At 38.7% G+C, this 21,504-nt stretch overlaps 1 protein-coding gene across 1 annotated transcript in view; it reads right to left on the reverse strand.

The window, feature by feature from the left end:
* Window positions 1-9,406: 9,406 nt before the first annotated feature.
* LOC133763577 (zinc finger protein 260-like) overlaps window positions 9,407-21,504 on the reverse strand; it is a 52,062-nt gene continuing 39,964 nt past the window's right edge. Inside the window, 1 exon segment of the mRNA XM_062197379.1 lies at window positions 9,407-13,641. Coding sequence (XP_062053363.1) covers window positions 11,885-13,641 — 1,757 coding nt within the window. The 3' untranslated portion in view covers window positions 9,407-11,884.

The raw sequence follows: 21,504 nt of genomic DNA on the forward strand, positions 1-21,504 counted from the left end.
AACTGAGGGTGTGTGGGAAGACTCGTGGTGTGACTGGGACTTTGAGCACTCTCAGTGGGAGATGCCACAAGCTTTGGGGCTCCTTGTTACCTAATGAGAGACATTTCTGGAGAATCTGAACTTATACTGAGGACTACACAGATTCTTCGTGTGGTTCTTTGGACAGAGCAGATAAATATTATACCCACTGGGGCTAATACTCAGGCACTGGTCTCCATTGAGGATAAGAGCCCAACTGAGCAGAATATACTTCCCTTCTGATTAAAAAAAGGAGAGAGAAGACTTAACATGCCAAACTTAGGTGTGTCACCTGAGGCACACCCTTAACCCTGGACACTGAAAAGAGCTCTCGGGCCACACCCACTACAAGCCTTCAGAGATTCAGTGAAAGCAGAAAGTCCACTTATCTACAGAGTCATAGCACAAAGATAAAATCTGCCACAGTAAAAAAAAATAAATAAAAAAGAAGAAATCTTGCTGGTCTGGACAAGTGGTGGCAAATTCATTCAATTTTTGTTTGTTATGAAAGGTCTTTATTTCACCTTCATTCACAAATGAGAGCTTTGCAGGGTATAGTAATCTGGGATGACAGTTGTATTCTCCTAAGACTTGGGCTAGATTTTGCCATTTTCTCTTAGCCTGCAGGGTTTCTGATGAGAAGTCTGCTGTGAGTCTAATTGGAGATCCTCTGAAAGAAATCTGGCATTTCTCTCTTACGCATTTCAGAATCTTCTCTTTTTGTTTCACTGTGGCAGTTTGATTACAATGTGTCATGGAAAGGATGTTTTCTGGTCATGTCTATTCAAAGTTCTGTGTGCTTCCTGTACTTGGATGTCTCTTTCTTTTTCCAAACCCGGAAAGTTTTCTGCTAGTGTTTCACTAAAAATGCCTTCTAATCCTTTCTCTCTCTCCATGCCTGCAGGAACTCCTAGAACCAGGATATTGGTTTTATTTCTTTTATAGTATCCTATAGATTCCCAACAGTCTTTTTTAGATTTCTAATCTATTCTTGTGTTTGGTTTGACTGTATACTTTCCTGTGCTCTGTCTACTAAGTCTGATCTTCTCTCTTCTGCTTCACTGATTCTATTTTTAAGGCTCTCCACTGCATTTTTTATTTGTTCTGTTGAATTTTTCATGTCATCTTGATTCCTCCTGATAATTTCAATTTCATAGGAGCGATTTGTTTCATGTCCTTCTTCATGGATTTCAGTAGTTGCTGCACTTGCTTTTGACTACTTCTATGTAATCTTATTACCAAATTTTTGAGTTCTATTTCTGGCATTTCTTCTATCTCATTATCTTCATGATCTTGTATTGAAGTGTCATGTTCTTTTGGGAGCATGACGATGTTTTCCTTATTCTTGCTTCTTGGATTCTGGCATTTATTTGGCATTTGTGGATACTCATCTTTTTTTTTCTGCTGTGGTGTTTTTTATCATTGTATTATGACTGTAGATTAATGGACTTTCTGCTTTCAGTGAATCTCTAGAGGCTTGTAGTGGGTGTGGCCAGAGCTCTGTTCAGTTTTCAAGGGTAAAGGGTATGCCTAACGTGACACACCCAGGTTTGACATGGTAAATCTCTTTTTTTTTATTAAACTTTTATTTAATGAATATAAATTTCCAAAGTATAGCTTATGGGTTACAATGGCTTCCCCCCTCCCATAACTTCCCTCCCACCCGCAACCCTCCCCTTTCCCGCTCCCTTTCCCCTTCCATTCATGTAAAGACTCATTTTCAATTCTCTTTGTATACAGAAGATCAGTTTAGTATATATTAGGTAAAGATTTCAACATTTTGCCCATATAGCAACATCAAGTGAAAAAACTACCATTGGATTACTAATTATAGCATTAAATAGCAATGTACAGCACATTAAAGACAGAGATCCTACATAATTTTTTTTCAAATTAATTAATTTTCTATGCCATTTCCATTTTAAAACCAGGTTGTTTTTTTTTTCATTTCCAATTCTCTTTATATACAGAAGATCACTTCAGTATATAATTAGTAAAGACCTCATCAGTTTGTGCCCACACAGAAACGCAAAGTATAAAAATACTGTTTCAGTACTACTTATAGCATCACTTGGCTTTAGACGACACATTAGGGACAGATCCCACATGGGGTGTAAGTACATAGTGACTCCTGTTGCTGACTTAACAATTTGACACTCCTGTTCATGGCGTCAGTAATCTCCCTAGGCTCTAGTCATGAGTTGCCAGGGCTATGGAAGCCTTTAGAAATTCGCTGACTTTGATCTTATTCCGATAGGGTCATAGTCAAAGTGGAAGTTCTCTCCTCCCTTCGGAGAAGGGTACCTCCTTCTTTGATGGCCCCGTTCTTTCCACTGGGATCTCACTCACAGAGATCATTCATTTAGGTCTTTTTTTTTTTTTCCATGATATCTTGGCTTTCCATGCCTGCTATACTCTCATGGGCTCTTTAGCCAGATCCGAATGCCTTGAGGGCTGATTCTGAGGCCAGAGTGTTGTTTAGGACATCTGCCATCCTATGAGTCTGCTGTGTATCCCACTTCCCATGTTGGATCTTTCTCTCCCTTTTTGATTCTATCAGTTAGTATTAGCAGATACTTGTCTTGTTTGTGTGATCTCTTTGACTCTTAGAGCTATCAGAGCTATCAATTGTGAGCTGAAATTGATCACTTGGACTAGTGCGATGGCATTGGTACATGCCATCTTGATGGGATTGTGTTGGAATCCCCTGGCACATTTCTAACTCCACCATTTGTGGCCAGTCCGATTGAGCATGTTCCAAATTGTTCATCTCCTCCCTCTCTTTTTCCACTCTTAGATTTAACAGGGATCACTTTTCAGTTAAAATTTAAACACCTAAGAATAATTGTTTGTTAATTACTGAGTTCGACCAATAGTACTAGAACAACAACAACAACAAATACTAAAAAGGATAAAGTATTACATTGTACATCTAAAGTCAGGACAGGAGCTGATCAGTTCATTGTTGCTTATAGTGTCCATTTCACTTAACAGGTTTCCCCTTTGGTGCTCAGTTGTCACCGATCAGGGAAAACAAATGATATTTGTCTCTTTGGGACTGGCTTAATTCACTCAGCATGATGTTTTCCAGATTGCTCCATCTTGTTGCAAATGACTGGGTTTCGTTGTTTCTTACTGCTGTATAGTATTCTATGGAGTACATGTCCCATAATTTCTTTATCCAGTTTACTGTTGATGGGCATTTGGGTTGGTTCCAGGTCTTAGCTATTGTGAATTGAGCTGCAATAAACATTAATGTGCAGATGGCTTTTTTATTTGCCAAATTAATTTCCTTTGGATAAATTCCAAGGAGTGGGAGGCTGGGTTGTATGGTAGGGTTATGTTCAGGTTTCTGAGGAATCTCCAGACAGACTTCCATAGTGGCTTAACCAGTTTGCATTCCCATCAACAGTGGGTTAGTGTCCCTTTTTCCCCACATCCTCTCCAGCATCTGGTGTTGGTAGATTTCTGAATGTGAGCCATTCTCACCAGGGTGAGGTGAAACCTCATTGTGGTTTTGATTTGCATTTCTCTGATTGCTAGTGATCTTGAACATTTTTTCATGTGTCTGTTGGCCATTTGGATTTCCTCTTTCGAAAAATGTCTATTGAGGTCCTTGGCCCATCTCTTAAGTGGGTTGTTTCTTTTGTTGTTGTAGATTTTCTTGATTTCTTTGTAGATTCTGGTTATCAATCCTTTATCTGTAGTATAGTTTGCGAATACTTTTTCCCATTCTGTAGGTTGCCTCTTCACTTTCCTGACTGTTTCTTTTGAAGTACAGAAACTTCTCAATTTGATGCAATCCCAAATGTTAATTTTGGTTTTGACTGCCTGTGCTGTTGGAGTATTTTCCAGGAAGTCTTTGCCTGTGCCTATATCTTGCAGGGTTTCTCCAATGCTCTCTAATAATTTAATGGTTTCGGGTCGTAGATTTAAGTCTTTAATCCATGTTGAGTGAATTTTTGTGTAAGGTGATAGGTATGGGTCTTGCTTCAAGCTTCTGCACGTGGAAATCCAATTTTCCCAGCACCATTTATTGAATAGACTGTCCTTATTCCAGGGATTAGATTTGGATCTTTGGTCAAATATAAGTTGGCTGTAGATGTTTGGATTGATTTCTGGTGTTTCTATTCTGTTCCATTGGTCTATCCATCTGTTTCTGTACCAGTACCATGCTGTTTTGATAACAACTGCCCTGTAGTATGTCCTAAAATCAGGTATTGTGATGCCTCCGGCTTTGTTTTTGTTGTACAGAATTGCTTTGGCTATTCGAGGTCTTCTGTGTCTCCATATGAATTTCAGCATCATTTTTTCCAGATCTGAGAAGAAGGTCTTCGGGATCTTGATGGGTATTGCATTGAATGTATAAATTGCTTTGGGGAGAATAGACATTTTGATGATATTGATTCTTCCAATCCATGAGCATGGAAGATTTCTCCATTTTTTTGGTATCCTCTTCTATTTCTTTCTGTAAGGTTTTGTAGTTTTCATCGTAGAGATCTTTAACGTCTTTGGTTAAGTTGATTCCAAGGTATTTGTTTTTGTAGCTATTGTGAATGGGATTGATTTTAGAAGTTCTTCCTCAGCCGTGGCATTGCCTGTGTATACAAAGGCTGTTGATTTTTGTGCATTGATTTTATATCCTGCTACTTTGCCAAACTCTTCGATGAGTTCCAGCAGTCTCTTAGTAGAGTTCTTTGGGTCCCCTAAATAAAGAATCATATCATCTGCAAAGAGGGATAGTTTGAGTTCGTCCTTCCCGATTTGTACCCCTTTAATTTCTTTTTCTTGCCTAATACCTCTGGCCAAAACTTCCAGAAGTATATTGAATAGCAGTGGTGAGAGAGGGCATCCCTGTCTGGTACCAGATTTCAGTGGAAATGCTTCCAACTTTTCCCCATTCAATAGGATGTTGGCCGTGGGTTTTTCATATATTGCTTTGATTGTATTAAGGAATGTTCCTTCCATACCCAGTTTGCTTAGAGTTTTCATCATGAAAGGGTGTTGTATTTTATCAAATGCTTTCTCTGCGTCTATTGAGAGAATCATATGGTTTTTCTTCTGCAGTCTGTTAATGTAGTGTATTACGTTGATTGTTTTGCGAATGTTGAACCATCCCTGCATACCGGGGATGAATCCCACTTGGTCTGGGTGGATGATCTTTCTGATGTGTTGTTGCATTCTATTGGCCAGAATTTTATTGAGTATTTTTGCATCTATGTTCATCAGGGATATTGGTCTGTAATTCTCTTTCAGTGCTGCATCTTATTTCTGGCTTAGGAATTAAGGAGATGGTGGCTTCATAGAAAGAATTTGGGAGGATTCCCTCTTTTTCGATTGCTCTGAATAGTTTGAGAAGAATTGGAGTTAGTTCTTCTCTAAATGTCTGGTAGAACTCAGCAGTGAATCCATCTGGCTCTGGGCTTTTATTTCTTGGGAGGGCCTTTATTACTGTTTCAATTTCTGTGTCAGTTATGGGTCTGTTTAGGTTTTCTATGTCTTCCTGGCTCAATTTAGGGAGGTTGTATGTGTCCAAGAATCTGTCCATTTCTGATAGATTTCCCTGTTTGCTGGCATACAAGTCCTTGTAGTAATTTCTGATGATTCTTTTTATTTCTGTGGTGTCTGTTGTTACGTTTCCCTTTTCATCTCTGATCCTATTGATTTGGGTCTTTTCTCTTCTTTTTTTAGTTAGTTGGGCCAATGGGGTGTCAATTTTGTTTATTTTTTCAAAAAACCAGCTCCTCGTTTGGCAGAGAACAGGAAAGGAAACAGTCAAATCAAAGAAAAGAAGAAGAAATCAGAAATCTAAAAAATACTGTCAGGAATCTACAGGATACTCTGAAAAAACCCAACATTCGGGTTCTAGGAGTTCCTGAAGGCATGGAGAGAGAGAAAGGATTAGAAGGCCTTTTTAGTGAGATACTAGCAGAAAATTTCCCAGGTTTGGAGAAAGACAGAGACATCCTAATACAGGAAGCTCATAGAACCCCTAATAAACATGACCAAAAGAGATCCTCACCATGACATGTTGTAATCAAACTCACCACAGTGAAACACAAAGAAAAGATCCTAAAATGTGCAAGAGAGAAACGCCAGATTACTCTCAGAGGATCTCCAATTAGACTCACAGCTGACTTCTCTTCAGAAACCCTACAAGCTAGGAGAGAATGGCGAGATATAGCCCAGGTGCTAAGAGAGAAAAACTGCCAGCCCAGAATATTATATCCTGCAAAGCTCTCATTTATGAATGAAGGTGAAATAAAAACCTTTCACATCAAACAGACATTGAAAGAATTTTTTGCCACTCGTCCAGCCCTGCAAAAGATGCTTAAAGATGTGTTACATACAGAAACACAGAAACACGGTCACCAATATGAAAGAAGGTAAAGGTAGGAAACCTCACACCAAAAGATCACAGGAATCTCAAACCATATATTAGAAAGTATCTTTGGCTAATGGCAGGGCAAAGTTACTCCTTCTCAATAGTCACATTGAATGTTAATGGCTTGAACTGTCCAGTCAAAAGACACCGATTGGCTGATTGGGTTAAGGAACAAAACCCATCCTTTTGCTGCTTACAAGAAACCCATCTATCCAACAATGATCCATACAGGCTGAGAGTGAAAGGCTGGAAAAAGATATACCACGCCAACAGAAATGAACAGAGAGTGGGCGTAGCCATCTTAATATCGGACAACATAAACTTTACCACAAAAACTGTTAAGAAAGATAAAGAGGGGCACTATATAATGATTAAGGGATCCATTCAACAGGAAGATATAACGATTATCAATGTATATGCACCTAATTACAGGGCACCAGCTTATTTAAAAGACTTGTTAAGGGACTTAAAGGGAGACTTAGACCCCAATACAATAGTACTGGGGGACTTCAATACTCCACTCTCAGAGATAGACAGATCAACAGGACAGAAGATCAACAAGGAGACAGTAGATTTAAATGACACTATAGCCCAAATGGATCTAACAGATATCTACAGAACATTTCATCCTACATCTAAGGACTTTACATTCTTCTCAGCAGTACATGGAACCCTCTCTAGGATTGACCACATACTAGGCCATAAAGCAAGTCTCAGCAAATTCAAAAGAATTAGAATCATACCATGCAGCTTCTCAGACCACAAAGGAATGAAATTGGAAATTGGCAACTCAGGAATCCCTAGAGCACGTGCAAACACATGGAGATTGAACAACATGCTCCTGAATGAACAATGGGTCATAGAAGAAATTAAAAGAGAAATCAAAAATTTTCTGGAAGTAAATGAGGATAACAGCACAACATAGCAAAACCTCTGGGATACAACAAAAGCAGTGTTAAGAGGAAAGTTTATATCAATAGGTGCCTACATCAAGAAATTGGAAAGGCACCAAATAGATGAGCTTTCAAGTCATCTCAAGGATCTAGAAAATCTGCAGCAAACCAAACCCAAACCCAGTAGGAGAAGAGAAATAATTAAAATCAGAGAAGAAATCAACAGGATTGAATCCAAAAAAAAAACATTACCAAAAATCAGTCAAACGAGGAGCTGGTTTTTTGAAAAAATAAACAAAATTGACACCCCATTGGCCCAACTAACTAAAAAAAGAAGAGAAAAGACCCAAATCAATAGGATCAGAGAAGAAATGGGAAACGTAACAACAGACGCCACAGAAATAAAAAGAATCATCAGAAATTACTACAAGGACTTGGTAAATCTCTTTTTTTAATCAGAAGGGAGTTATATCCTGTTCAGCAGAGTTCTTCTCTTCAATGGAGCCCAGTGTCTGAGTACTAAATCAAGTGGGTATAATATTCACTCTGTCCCAAGAACCGTATAAGAATCTGTGCTCTCCATGTGGGACCTCTGTCCTTAGTGAGAGTTAACAGTAAATCTAGTCTTCAAACACCTGTTCAGCTGGGAGCCTAGAAAAAAGTGCTCAGGCAAGCAATATCGTGAAAAATTAGTTCTAAGTAATATGAAAGATAACCCAGGCAAAACAGCAGTCCAGGAAATCATTCAACCTCACTGAAACTACCAGCAGCTACATCATTCATTTTCTATTAAATCTGTTTAAAATAAGGTTTAATTTGTTGAGCACTTGTAAGAAGCTGTGGAGACTTAAACAGGGATGAAGAGCTATTTCTCATGGGTAGTAATGGACGTGGAATGGATTACTTGCACAGCTATTATCTAGATGGGAAATAAAAGAGCTACTGCAGCTAGATGCATCATAGCATTTGTAGCCCTGTTATCATGGGATAGCCATGCAACCTAGGAAAAGTGATCCTCTTGAAGGTGTCCTGAGAAATTAACTGAATGTAAACCAGATTTATATAAATCCAGAAAGAACTTTGTAAATCGCAAGGGATAAAAACACACATTTTCAATAAAAATGACGGCCACCTGCAGGAGCAGGGAATAATACAAAAAAAAGTTACAAAAGTTAAAAGTTAAATTAATACAAAAGTGTACTACAGGGACCAGCACTGTGCAACAGCAGATTAATGCCCTGACCTGAAGTACCAGCATCCCTTATGGGTGCCGGTTCGAGACCCAGCTGCTCCACTTCCAATCTAGCTCTCTGCTATGGCCTGGGAAATAGTAGAAGGCCCAAGTTCTTGGGTCCCTGCACTTACATGGGGGATCTGGAGGAAGCTCCTGGCTTTGGATCAGCACAGTTCTGGCTGTTGTGGCCAATTAGGGAGTAAACCATTGCATGGAAGATTCTCTCTCTCTGCCTCTGCTCTTTCTGTGTAACTCTGACTTTCAAATAAATAAATAAATCTTTAAAAAAAAATATGTTCCTGCTTCTCTGTTGCAATGGGTACCACCTGGATAGACTTCATTCCATGTTCTTGTCTCAAGGCAATTAGCAATAGAATGAAGAAGTGTAGAAAAGGGGGATCATGGATAAAAAAGGCATTATGTACTCAGTAATACAGGAAAATTCAGATGAGTGTTGCAACTTATAGGGTTTGAGGTTGTCCCTTTGAAGAATGAGGATGATGTGTGGGACATCTACTTGCATATTCAAACAGACCTTGTGTAGTGGAATCTAATCCAGATGTGCACACAGATAAGTTGAAATTTCTCATGGGTATATAGGTCACTACAAACTCATTGCCTTGTGCTGCACACAACACTTATTATCCATGGCCGGGGTACACTATTATGGCTGGAACATGTGTCACTTGATATGCCTATGGTCACATCACTGGTTTGCACTACAATAATGTGGGGAAAGAATCCTGGGTGGCCAACAAAGCAGCAATAAAACAAATACCTTTGTAATTGATGAAGATGGTATTCCAAATAACTGTTGAAATAACTGTTACTCAACTTTTAAATATTTATTAACAAAATTTACACAAGAGAGCCCAGTTCAGTTCACATACTTGATCCCACTCACAATAATAAGGAACCAAAAGTGCAGGATGTATAAGAGAAAAATTTCTGAAGAATGGTTAAACACTTTCTGTCACAATTCATCATGAAAACTGCCCAATACTTACTAAGGTGTAATTCCACCAAAGAATTCTTCTAAACAAATTATATTTCAGGAACTTCTGTCTGTAATCTTGCTAAGTTTTGTGGAAGTTTGCCTAATAATAAAGGTATTTCCCATTAAATACAGTCATAGGATTTTTTCCTTCTATGAGTTGTCAGGTAACCATTGAAGGTGATGTACGGTACATGACTTTTCTATGCATGTATGTTTTCTCATTTCTGAGTCTCTTCATGTGAATTGATTAAAGGCAGAAGAATTTTTTCACATTCATTAAATTGACATTTTACTGTATGAATTCTCTAGTGTTTGTTGATGTTTAATTTATTGTTTTTTAAGATTTTTATTTATTTGACAGGTAGAGTTACAGACAGTGAGAGAGACAGAGAGAAAGGTCTTCCTTCTGTTGGTTCACTCCTCAAATGGCCACAATGGCCAGAGCTGCACTGATCTCAAGCCAGGAGCCAGTTGCTTCTTCCTGGTCTCCCATGTAGGTGCAGAGGCCCAAGCACTTGGGCTGTCTTCTACTGCTTTCCTAGGCCACAGTAGAGAGCTGGATTGAAGAGGGGCAGCTGGGACTAGAACTGCCACCCATATGGGATGCCAGCATCGCAGGTGGAGGATTAACCTACTGCTCCACAGCGCCAGCCTGATGTTTAATTTCTGGCTATGGTTTTTTCAGACGTACTGCACTTGAAGAATATCATCTTTTTTGAGTTGCATATTCATGCAAGCCTGAATCCCATGAATTCATTACATTCCTAAGAAACCCCTTGTGAGAATTCTCTGATGTATAATGATCAATTTCTGACAAATGGCTTTTTGTCACACTAATATTTCTGAACTTCTTCATTTTTTTTAACGATTTACTTTATTTATCTGAAAGACAGAGTTACAGAGAGACAGAGAAGCAGAAAGAGGTCTTCCATCTGCTGGTTCACTCCCCAGATGGATGCAATGGCTGGAGTTGCAGTGATCCAAAGCCAGGAGTCAGGAGCTTCTTCTGGGTCTCCCACGTGGGTACAGGGCCATCTTCTACTGCTTTCCCAGTCCATAGCAGAGAGCTGGATCAGAAGAGGAGCACCCAGGACTAGAACCGGTGCCCACATGGTATGCCGGCACTTCAGGCCAGAGCTTTAACCTACTGTGCCACAGCACTGGTCCCAACCTTTCTTCCTTATGGGAGTGCCTATTGTATGGGATGTAATTTCCAGCAAAAGGCTCTGTCACATGGTTATGTTAATTTTGGAAAAAGTCTTTCACATTCATTATATTCTTAAGTTCTCTCCCTTGTTTGAACTATCTGTTATGAGGTATTCCTTCTGAAAAAAAGGCTTTCCCACATTTATTACAAGATTTCCACCATGTAGTAAGTTTTCTGATGTTATAGTGCGTGATTTTGGCAGTTTTCCAACACTCATTCCATTCATAGTGTTTCTCCCCCATGTGAATTCTCTGATATTTTATGAGGTATTACTTATGGATAAAGGCTATTCCATATGCATTATATCCAAAGTGTTTTCCCTCATATGAATTAGATGATGTGCAATGAGGGCTGAATTATAGGAAAAAGCTTTCCAAGTCATTATGTCCAAAAGGTTTCTCTTCATGTGAATTTTCTGATGCATTCTGAGATGTGACTTATTGCCAAGGGCTTTTCTACAGTCATTGCATTCATGAAGTTTCTCCCCGGTGTGAATTCTCTGGTGTGATATGAGCTATGATTTATAACATATGATTTATAAAGGCTTTTCCACATTCATTAAATTCATAAGGTTTCTGCCCTGTGTTAATTGTGTATGATATAAGGTATAATTTATAGAAAAAAAAAACTTTTCCACAGTCATTACACTTATAAGGTTATTTCCCTATGTGAATCCTCTGATACATTTTGAGTTGGAATTTACAATCAAAAGTTTTTCCACAGTCATTACACTCATGAAGTTTCAACATTGTGTGCATTCTCTAGGGCATTATGAAGTTTGACTTTTGTCCAAAGGCTTTTCCAGTCATTACATTCATAAGGTTTCTGCCCCATGTGAATTCTCTGATGCACAATGAAGGTTGACTTATGGCTAAATGCATTCCACAGTTATTACAATCACAAGTTTTCTACCCTGTGTGAATTTCCTGCTGTGATATGAGGTTTGTCTTTTATCCAAAGTCTTTTACAAAGTCATTACATTCATGAGGTTTCTTCTCTGTGTGAATTCTCTGATGATTCCAAAGGATTGACTTTTATCCTGAGGCTTTCCCTTGGTCATTGCATTCATGGGGTTTCTCCCCTGTGTGAATTCTCCCTGTGCGATCTGAGGTGTGACTTTCATACAAAGGCTTTTCCACAGTCATTACATTCATGAGGTTTCTGAACTGTGTGAATTCTCTGGTGTATGATGAGGTGTGACTTTTGTCCAACAGCTTTTCCAGTTATTACATTCATGAGGTTTCTGCCCCATGTGAATTCTCTGGTGTAATATGAGGCAGGACTTGTGTCCAATGGCTTTTCCACAGTCATTACACTAAAGAGGTTTGTCTTCTGTGTGATTTCTCTGGTGTACGATGAGGTATGACTTTCTTGCAAAGGCTTTTCCACAGTCATTACATTTATGAGGTTTCTCCCCTGTGTGAATTCGCTGGTGTACAATGAGGTCTGACTTTCTTCCAAAGGCTTTTCCACAGTCATTACATTTATGAGGTTTCTCCCCTGTGTGAATTCGCTGGTGTATGATGAAGGCTGACTTTCTTGCAAAGGCTTTCCCACAGTCATTACATTCATGAGGTTTCTGCCCCGTGTGAATTCTCTGGTGAACAATGAGGTATGACTTCTGCCCAAAGGCTTTTCCACAGTCATTACATTTATGAGGTTTCTGCCCCGTGTGAATTCTCTGGTGTACAATGAGGTGTGACTTTTGTATAAAGGCTTTTCCACAGTCATTACATTTATGAGGTTTCTCCCCTGTGTGAATTCGCTGGTGTAATATGAGGTATGACTTTCTTCCAAAGGCTTTTCCACAGTCATTACATTTATGAGGTTTCTCCCCTGTGTGAATTCTCTGGTGTACTATGAGGCATGACTTTTGTCCAAAGGCTTTTCCACAGTCATTACATTTATGAGGTTTCTCCCCTGTGTGAATTTGCTGGTGTACGATGAGGTATGACTTGTGTCCAAAGGCTTTTCCACAATCATTACATTTATGAGGTTTCTCCCCTGTGTGAATTCGCTGGTGTATGATGAGGTCTGACTTTCTTGCAAAGGCTTTTCCACAGTCGTTACATTTATGAGGTTTCTCCCCTGTGTGAATTCTCTGATGTATGAGCAGGTCTGACTTTCGTCCAAAACTTTTTGCACAGTCATTACATTTATGAGGTTTCTCCCCTGTGTGAATTTGCTGATGTTTCCTGAGGTCTGACTTTTGTCCAAAGGCTTTTCCACAGTCATTACATTCATAAGGTGAATTAAAACTGAGTGATTTTCCACAAGGATTACATGTGTAGAGTTTTTCCCTTGTATTTAGTCTTTGATTTATTGCAAGATGTGATTGGTGAATGAAAGGTTCAACATACCTAATGTACTTATAAAATTTCTTTCCTGTGTGAGTTTGTTGATGCATATTGAGGCTAGAATTTTCATGGATAGCTTTTTCTATTTGAGTTGCTTTTCCAAAACTGACAGTTGACTTATTGCAGTTTTCTGCCATATGAACCCTCTCAGATTTACAGAACATCTTTCTTGTGAAGACTTTTGCTTGTGCAGTGGGTCCAAATGGCTGCTTCATGATGTGAATATTGTCATGCTGACTAAGAGATTCACAGAACTGTAGAGATATTCCAGGTATCTTAGTGTTATCAAATTTCTCTCCAGCCTGTAGTTGATCAGGCCCATTGGGGGGATACACAGTGTGACATTTATTGCATTCCTCAGACTTCAATCCTGAATAGGTTCCATTTTTAATAATCAGTGTTGGAATATGGCTTGAATTTAAACTAAAGGTTTTTCTTAATTCAACTCTCTTGAGCGCTGATGTCTTGTTATTTTTCATAAAATCCTGATTCAGATTTTTGTCCTGACTTTCCTGGTTGATCCTAATCAGGTCATCCCTTTCCATGACCACTGAAATGAGAAAAAAGCATTCATGTCACTGAATCACATGTAACTGTTTCTCCTGGCATAAGATTTTCACAAAATCAGTATGAGGTACTTATTTATGACCATTATATGGTTTTTCTCCTTAATACATTAATATACCATGAGGTTTCCCAATGTTCAAACATGATCCTTTTTACTATGGGAATTTTTCAAGGATGGCAGAATGACATTTGTGCTATGATGTGTGGGATGCCTGCATCTCAAAACAGTGTCAGTTTGAGCCCTGGCTACTGTGCTTTCAGTACAGCTCTTTGCCTATGTAAACTGGAAGGAAGCAGATAATGGTTCACGTGGCTGGGAAACTGTGAGACACCAGGGAAGACTAGATGAATTCTAGAGTTTTGGCTTCAGACTAATTAGACCTAAGTGTTGCAGGCATCTGGGAAGTGAACTAATAGAGGACCTGTTTCTCTCTTTTTCTCTTCTCAATATCACTCTGCCTTTCACAAGATGAAATAACTATAAAATATTTTAGGCCGGCACCGTGGCTCACTAGGCTAATCCTTCGCCTTGCGGCGCCGGCACACCGGGTTCTAGTCCTGGTCAGGGCACTGATCCTGTCCCGGTTGCCCCTCTTCCAGGCCAGCTCTCTGCTGTGGCCAGGGAGTGCAGTGGAGGATGGCCCAAGTGCTTGGGCCCTGCACCCCTTTGGAGACCAGGAGAAGCACCTGGCTCCTGCCATTGGATCAGCGCAGTGCGCCGGCCGCAGCATGCTGGCCACGGCGGCCATTGGAGCATGAACCAATGGCAAAAGGAGGAACTTCTCTCTCTCTCTCTCACTGTCCAGTCTGCCTGTCAAAAAATAAAGATAAAAAAATAAATAAATAAAATGTTTTAAAGAATGGACAAATATTTAATAAAAATATTCACCCACTACCTAGCAACCATTTTTTTTCCTGTCCTTTTTCTCCAGTTTATTTTTATAAAAATTGTGTGCTTTTTGCTTCTCTGATATTTCAACCATAAACATGAAAAAATTTTACTGATCATTTACTTGCAGGTGGAGAAGAGTGAAATGTGCCTATACTTTAAGCAGGACAACATTTAAGGAGTATGATTTGAATCTATGATTGTCTCATGTTCAGTCTTCCTAGGTAAACATCATTTGTGGCATTTTTCAAATGAAAAACTACTTTGTCTCTACTCTGACAGCTTCCCCAAATTCCTAAGGACATCCAACACCTTTAGCTTCTCAGAAGTACTATAGGTACAGAAAAGTCCCAGTATACCACTTTAGTTAAACATTCCCAAACAGTTTGAAGAATTTGTTTCTGCAAATCGGGATGTGCTCATCTTCTTTGAAAAGTGTTTTCTAGCTCATTCTGAAAGTATGCTGGTTACCTCCTCTCAATTCTTTCTATAAACATTCCTGTGTGATAATTTGAATTTCTGGAGGCTTTTGATCAGTTGCCTCCTATTTTCACTGAAAGCTTCATTTCCTATGTTTTTCTTATCATTTTATTTGCTTATTTTTCAATGATTATGAAAAATGAGAGAGAAATCATGCTTCAAACTCCACCCTTAAAGAAATTTGAGCCATGGAAGAAATGGATAGATTCCTGGACACATACAACCTTCCTAAACTGAGCCATGAAGATATAGAAAAGCTAAACAGACCCATAACCATGGAAGAAATTGAATCAGTAATAAACACACTACCAAAAAAGAAGAACCCAGGACCGGATGGCTTCACTGCCAAATTTTACCAGACATTTAGAGAACAACTAACCCCAGTTCTTCTCAAATTATTCAAAATGATTCAAAGGGAGGGAACTCTCCCAAATTCTTTCTACGAAGCCAATATCACCTTAATTCCTAAGCCCAGAAAAGACTCAACAGAGAAAGAAAACTACAGACCTATCTCCCTGATGAACATAGATGCAAAAATACTCAACAAAATTCTGGCACACCAAATCCAACTGCAAATCAGAAAGATCATTCACCCGGACCAAGTGGGATTTATCCCTGGTATGCAAGGATGGTTCAATATTCAAAAGTCAATCATTGTAATACATCACATTAATAAATTAAGAAACAAAAATCATATAATTATTTCAATAGATCCAGAGAAAGCATTCGACAAAATACAACACCCTTTCATGATGAAAACCCTAAGTAAATTGGGGTTAGAAGGAACATTCCTTAACACAATTAAGGCAGTATATGATAAACCAATGGCCAGCATCATATTGAATGGGGAAAAGTTGGAGGCATTTCCATTGAAAACTAGCACCAGACAGGGATGCCCACTCTCACCATTGCTGTTCAATATAGTTCTAGAAGTGTTAGCCAGGGCCATCAGACAAGAAAAAGAAATTAAAGGGATACAAATGGGAAAGGAGGAAATTAAACTATCCTTATTTGCAGATGACATGATACTATATATAGGGGACCCGATAAACTACAAAAGAGACTATTGGAACTCATAGAAGAGTTTGGTAAAGTAGTAGGATACAAAGTCAATGCTCAGAAATCAACAGCCTTTGTATACACAGATAATGCCAGGGCTGAGGAAGAACTAAGATCAATCCCATTCACAATAGCCACAAAAGCAATGAAGTACCTTGGAATAAATTTAACCAAGGATGTCAAAGACCTCTATAATGAAAATTATAAAACACTAAAGAAAGAAATAGAAGATGACACAAAAAAAAATAGAAAAACCTGCCATGCTCATGGATTGGAAGAATCAATATCATCAAAATGTCCATTCTCCCAAAAGCAATTTACAAGTTCAATGCAATACCAATCAAAATACCAAAGTCATTCTTCAAAGACCTAGAAAAAATGATGCTGAAATTCATATGGAGAAACAGGAGACTGAGAACAGCTAAAGCAATCCTTTACAATAAAAATAAGGCTGGAGGCACCACAATTCCAGACTTCAAGACATACTACAGGGCAGTTATAATCAAAACAGCCTGGTACTGGTACAAAAACAGATGAATAGAACAATGGAAGAGAATAGAAACACCAGAGATCAATCCAAACATCTATAACCAACTCATATTCGCCAAAGGACCTAAAAGCAACCCCTAGAACAAGGACAGCCTCTTCAACAAATGGTGCTGGAAAAACTGGATGTCCACATGTCGAAGTATGAAGCAAGACCCCCTATCTTACACCTTATACAAAAATCCACTCAACATGGATCAAAGAATTAGAGATACACCACGACACCATGAAACTAATTGAGAGCATAGGGGAAACCCTTCAAGATATTGGAACAGGCAAAGAATTCCTGGGGAAGACCCCAGAGGCACGGGTAATCAGAGATAAAATAAACAAATGGGATTACCTCAAATTGAAGAGTTTCTTTACAGCAAAGGAAACAGTCAAGAAAGTGAAGAGGCAACCAACAGAATGGGAGACGTTATTTGCAAATTACACAACAGATAAAGGATTAACAACTAGAAAATACAAAATGATCAAAAAACACCACAGAATCAAAAAAAACAACCCAATAAAAAAAATGGGCCAAGGACCTTAACAGATATTTTTCAAAAGAGAAAATCCAAATGGCCAACAGACACATGAAAAAATGCTCAGGATCCCTAGCCAGCAGGGAAATGCAGATCAAAACCACAATGAGGTTTTACCTCACCCCGGTTAGATTGGCTTACATACAGAAATCAACCAACAACAGATGCTGGCGACTGTGTGGGGGAAAAGGGACACTAATCCACTGTTGGTGGGAATGCAAACTGGTAAAGCCACTATGGAAGACAGTGTGGAGAGTCCTCAGGAACCTGATTATGGTACTACCACAGGACCTAGCCATCCCACTCCTTGGAATTTACCCATGTGGAATTAAAGGGGAGAAAAAAAGAGCAATTTGCACCTTGATATTTGTTGCAGCTCAATTCACAATAGCTAAGACATGGAATCAACCTAAATGTCCATCAACGGATGACTGGATAAAGAAACTATGGGATATGTACTCTATGGAACACTATACAGCAGTAAAAAACAATGAAATCCAGGCATTTACAACAAAATGGAGGAAGCTGGAAAACATCATGCTGAGTGAAATAAGCCAGTCCAAAAGGGACAAATATCATATGTTCTCCCTGATTGGTGGCAACTAAATGAGCATCTAAAATGATACCCATTGAAGTGAAATGGACACTATGAGAGACAATGACATGATCAGCCCTTGTCTTGACTGTTGAGGAACAACTTACTATTTTATTTCTTTTAGCATTTTTGTTGTTGTTGTTGTTGTTATTGCTAAGTGAAATGGACACTATGAGACACAATGACAGGATCAGCCCTTGTCTAGACTGTTGAGGAACAACTTACTATTTTATTCCTTTGGTATTTTTGTTGTTGTGGTTGTTGTTGTTGCTCTGTTTATTCTACATAAGACCACTGGTTGAACTCTATAATCAATGCACAATCATTCTTAGGCATTTAAAATTAACAGAAAAGTGATCTCTGTTAAACATAGGAGTGGGAATAAGAGAGGGAGGAGATATATAGGTTGGCACATTTTCACTCGGACTTACCTCCAGTGGTGGAACTAGAAATGTGCCAGGGGATTTCAAATCAATTTTACCAAGAAGGCAGGTACCAATGCCAGCTCACTTGGTAAAGTGATAAGTATAAACACACAACCAATCAAAAAGATAGGGTATGTGTTGAAGAGATTTCACAAATAAGACCAGTGTAAGCAAATAATGAAGGATAGAATTAAAAGGGAGAGAATGATCCTGCGGGGGAAGCAGGACACACAGCAGACTCATAGAATGGCAAATGCCCAAAACAGCACTCCTGCCTCAGAATCAACCCTTGGGACATTCGGATCTGGCTAAAAGGTCCATGAGAGTCTCACAGGCATGGAAAGCCATGACAAGGTGGCAAAAAATAATCTAAATGAAAGACCCTGGTGAACAAGACCCCAGCAGAAGGAACAGGCCATCAAGGAGAGAGGTGCCTTTCTCTGAAGGGAGGAAGGAACCTCCACTGTGACATGGCCTTGACTAAACAAGTTCAGAGTCAGTGAACTCAAGGGACTTCCATAGCCTAGACAGCTCATAGCAAGAGTCTTGGGTGATTGCTGACGTCACAAATAAGAGTGTTAATTGTTAAATCAACAACAGGATTCACTGGGTACATGCTCCCCACGTAGGATCTCTGTCCTTAATGTGTTTTACTATGAAACTTAAAAACACTACTAATCTAACAATACCCTATACCTTGTGTGGTTGTGTGACTGCAGCCTGTATATACTAAGTTGATCTTCAGTATATGAAGGTAATTGAAAATGAAACTCGATAAAGGGTGGGATGGGAGAGGTAGAGGGGAGGGCCACGGGAAGGAGGGAGGTTGGTGGGGGAAGCCACAACAATACAAAAGTTGCACTTTGTACATTCACATTTATGAAATAAAAAGTAAAAAAAAAAAAATAGAGAAAGGGACAGTAGCACTGCAAATAGGACATGTTTTTCTTGACCAATCCTGGTAATGCAATCATGCAAGAATGCTTTCATATTTAGAGACTGCCCTCAAGAAAGCCAAAATAACTTCCATAAAATTATTTGAATTGGTTACCTTTAGCATAGATGTGGCAATATTTAGGCCCACTTAATAAAGCATGATTAATAAATGGATTTTTACTTCAACCAAGACTAGTCTTCCTGAGATACTACAAGGACACTTATGGGCATATAATTTGCCTGCTAACTACCTCCAATTCCATTTGCTGTGTGGAAATACTTCCCTTTTGAATTAAAAAAAGAAAGAAAGAAAGAGAGATTTACCACGCCTACCCTGGGAGTGTCACCTTTGGCACATCCTTAACCTTGAGGAACCAAACAGAACTCTCAGGCCACACCCATCTCAAGCCTCTAATGCTCCATAAAAAAGCAGAGAGTCCACTTAAAACAGTCATAGTATAGCAAGAAAAAACACAACAGCAAGGGAAGGAGAATCCAAAGAATATCTCTACAATGCCAAGCAAAAAACACAAAAACAAAGAAAACAAGAACAAGGATGACATTATGACACCCCCAAATGAACAAGACACCCCAAGCCAAGATTATGAAGATGATGGGATGGAAGAAATGCAAGATATGGATTTCAAAAAATTTATGATAAGAACAATTAGAAGTGTTCAAAAACTAATGCTTGAGGTATTAAATTCCTTACTGGACAGGATAGAAAATTTCCTTGGAGAAAATGAAATCTTAAGGAGGAATCAAAATGAAACACAGGAACTAGTAGGACAAGAAAGTGTGATAGTGAAGAGAAATCAAAATGAAATGAAGAACTCAATAGATTAAATGACAAACACATTAGAGAGCCTTAAAAACAGAGTCAGTGAAACAGAAGAGAGAATATCAGACTTAGAAGACAGAGCACAGGAAAGTATACAGTCAAACCAAAGAAAACAAGAGGAAAATAGAAATCTAAAAAATATTGTTGGGAATCTACACGATATTATTTAAAAACCCAACATTCAGGTTCTAGGAGTTCCTGAAGGCATGGAGAGAAAGAAAGGATTAGAAGGCCTTTTTAGTGAGATACTTGCAGAGAACTTCCTGGGTTTGGAGAAGGACAGAGACATCCCAGTACAGGAAGCTCATAGAACCCCTAGTAAACATGACCAAAAGAGATCCTCACCATGACATGTTGTAATCAAACTCACCACAGTGAAACATAAAGAAAAGATTCTAAAATGTGTAAGAGAGAAATGTCAGATTACTCCCAGAGGATCTCCAATTAGACTCACAGCTGACTTCTCATCAGAAACCCTACAAGCTAGAAGGGAATGGCAAGACATAGCCCAAGTACTAAGAGAGAAAAACTGCCAGCCCAGAATATTATATCCTGCAAAGCTCTCATTTGTGAATGAAGGTGAAATAAAGACTTTTCATAGCAAACAGAAATTGAAAGAATTTGTTGCCACTCGTCCAGCCCTGCAAAAGATGCTTAAAGATGTGTTACACACAGAAACACAGAAACACGGTCATCAATATAAAAGAAGGTAAAGGAAGAAAACTTCACAGCAAAAGATCATAGGAAGCTCAAAGTATATATTAGAAAATATCTTTGGCAAATGGCAGGGCAAAGTCACTCCTTCTCAATACTCACATTGAATGTTAATGGCCTGAACTGTCCAGTTAAAAGACAGATTGGCTGATTGGGTTAAGGAACAAAACCCATCTATTTTCTGTTTACAAGAAACACATCTTTCCAAAAAAAAAGATGCATACAGACTGAAAGTGAAAGGCTGGAAAAAGATATACCATGCCAACAGAAATGAAAAAAGCTCAGGCTAAAATTTGTGTTACCTTATTTAAAATGTTATCCTAATTGTGTTACTAGACATGATAGTTATCTTAATGAGAAAGCCCCAGAGGTCTAAAGGGTTAAATACTTGGAAAATCCTGCAGGTGCTTTCAAAAATGCTGTGAAATAAGCAAGTGCCTCTTGTTGGTTGATACATTTATAATTTTAAACATGGCAACTTAACGTCTTTTCCCATTGACAGTTATATATGATTTGCTGCTCATAAAACTAAAGCATTGTTGGTTCTGTGTTTAGCTGTCCTCCTATAGGTCCCTATGTACTTTTTCCAGCCACTTCTATTGTATTCAGTACTTGGGATGGCTCTGTAAACAGATGAAGCCAATAATGTATTAACAGTACCAACTGAGAGAAAGTATGGTTAACTGAGGTTACTAAAAACAAAAAGCAATTCAAATCAATTGGCAATTTACAAAAAGAGTTTAAAGACTTTAAAAGCTATTATTAAAATTGCTATATTGGTCTATAATGTTAGGTTATATATGTGTACATATTGTATGTCCACATGGGAAAATT

This window comes from Lepus europaeus, chromosome 7 (assembly GCF_033115175.1).
Source record: "Lepus europaeus isolate LE1 chromosome 7, mLepTim1.pri, whole genome shotgun sequence".
Taxonomy (NCBI): Eukaryota; Metazoa; Chordata; class Mammalia; order Lagomorpha; family Leporidae; genus Lepus; species Lepus europaeus.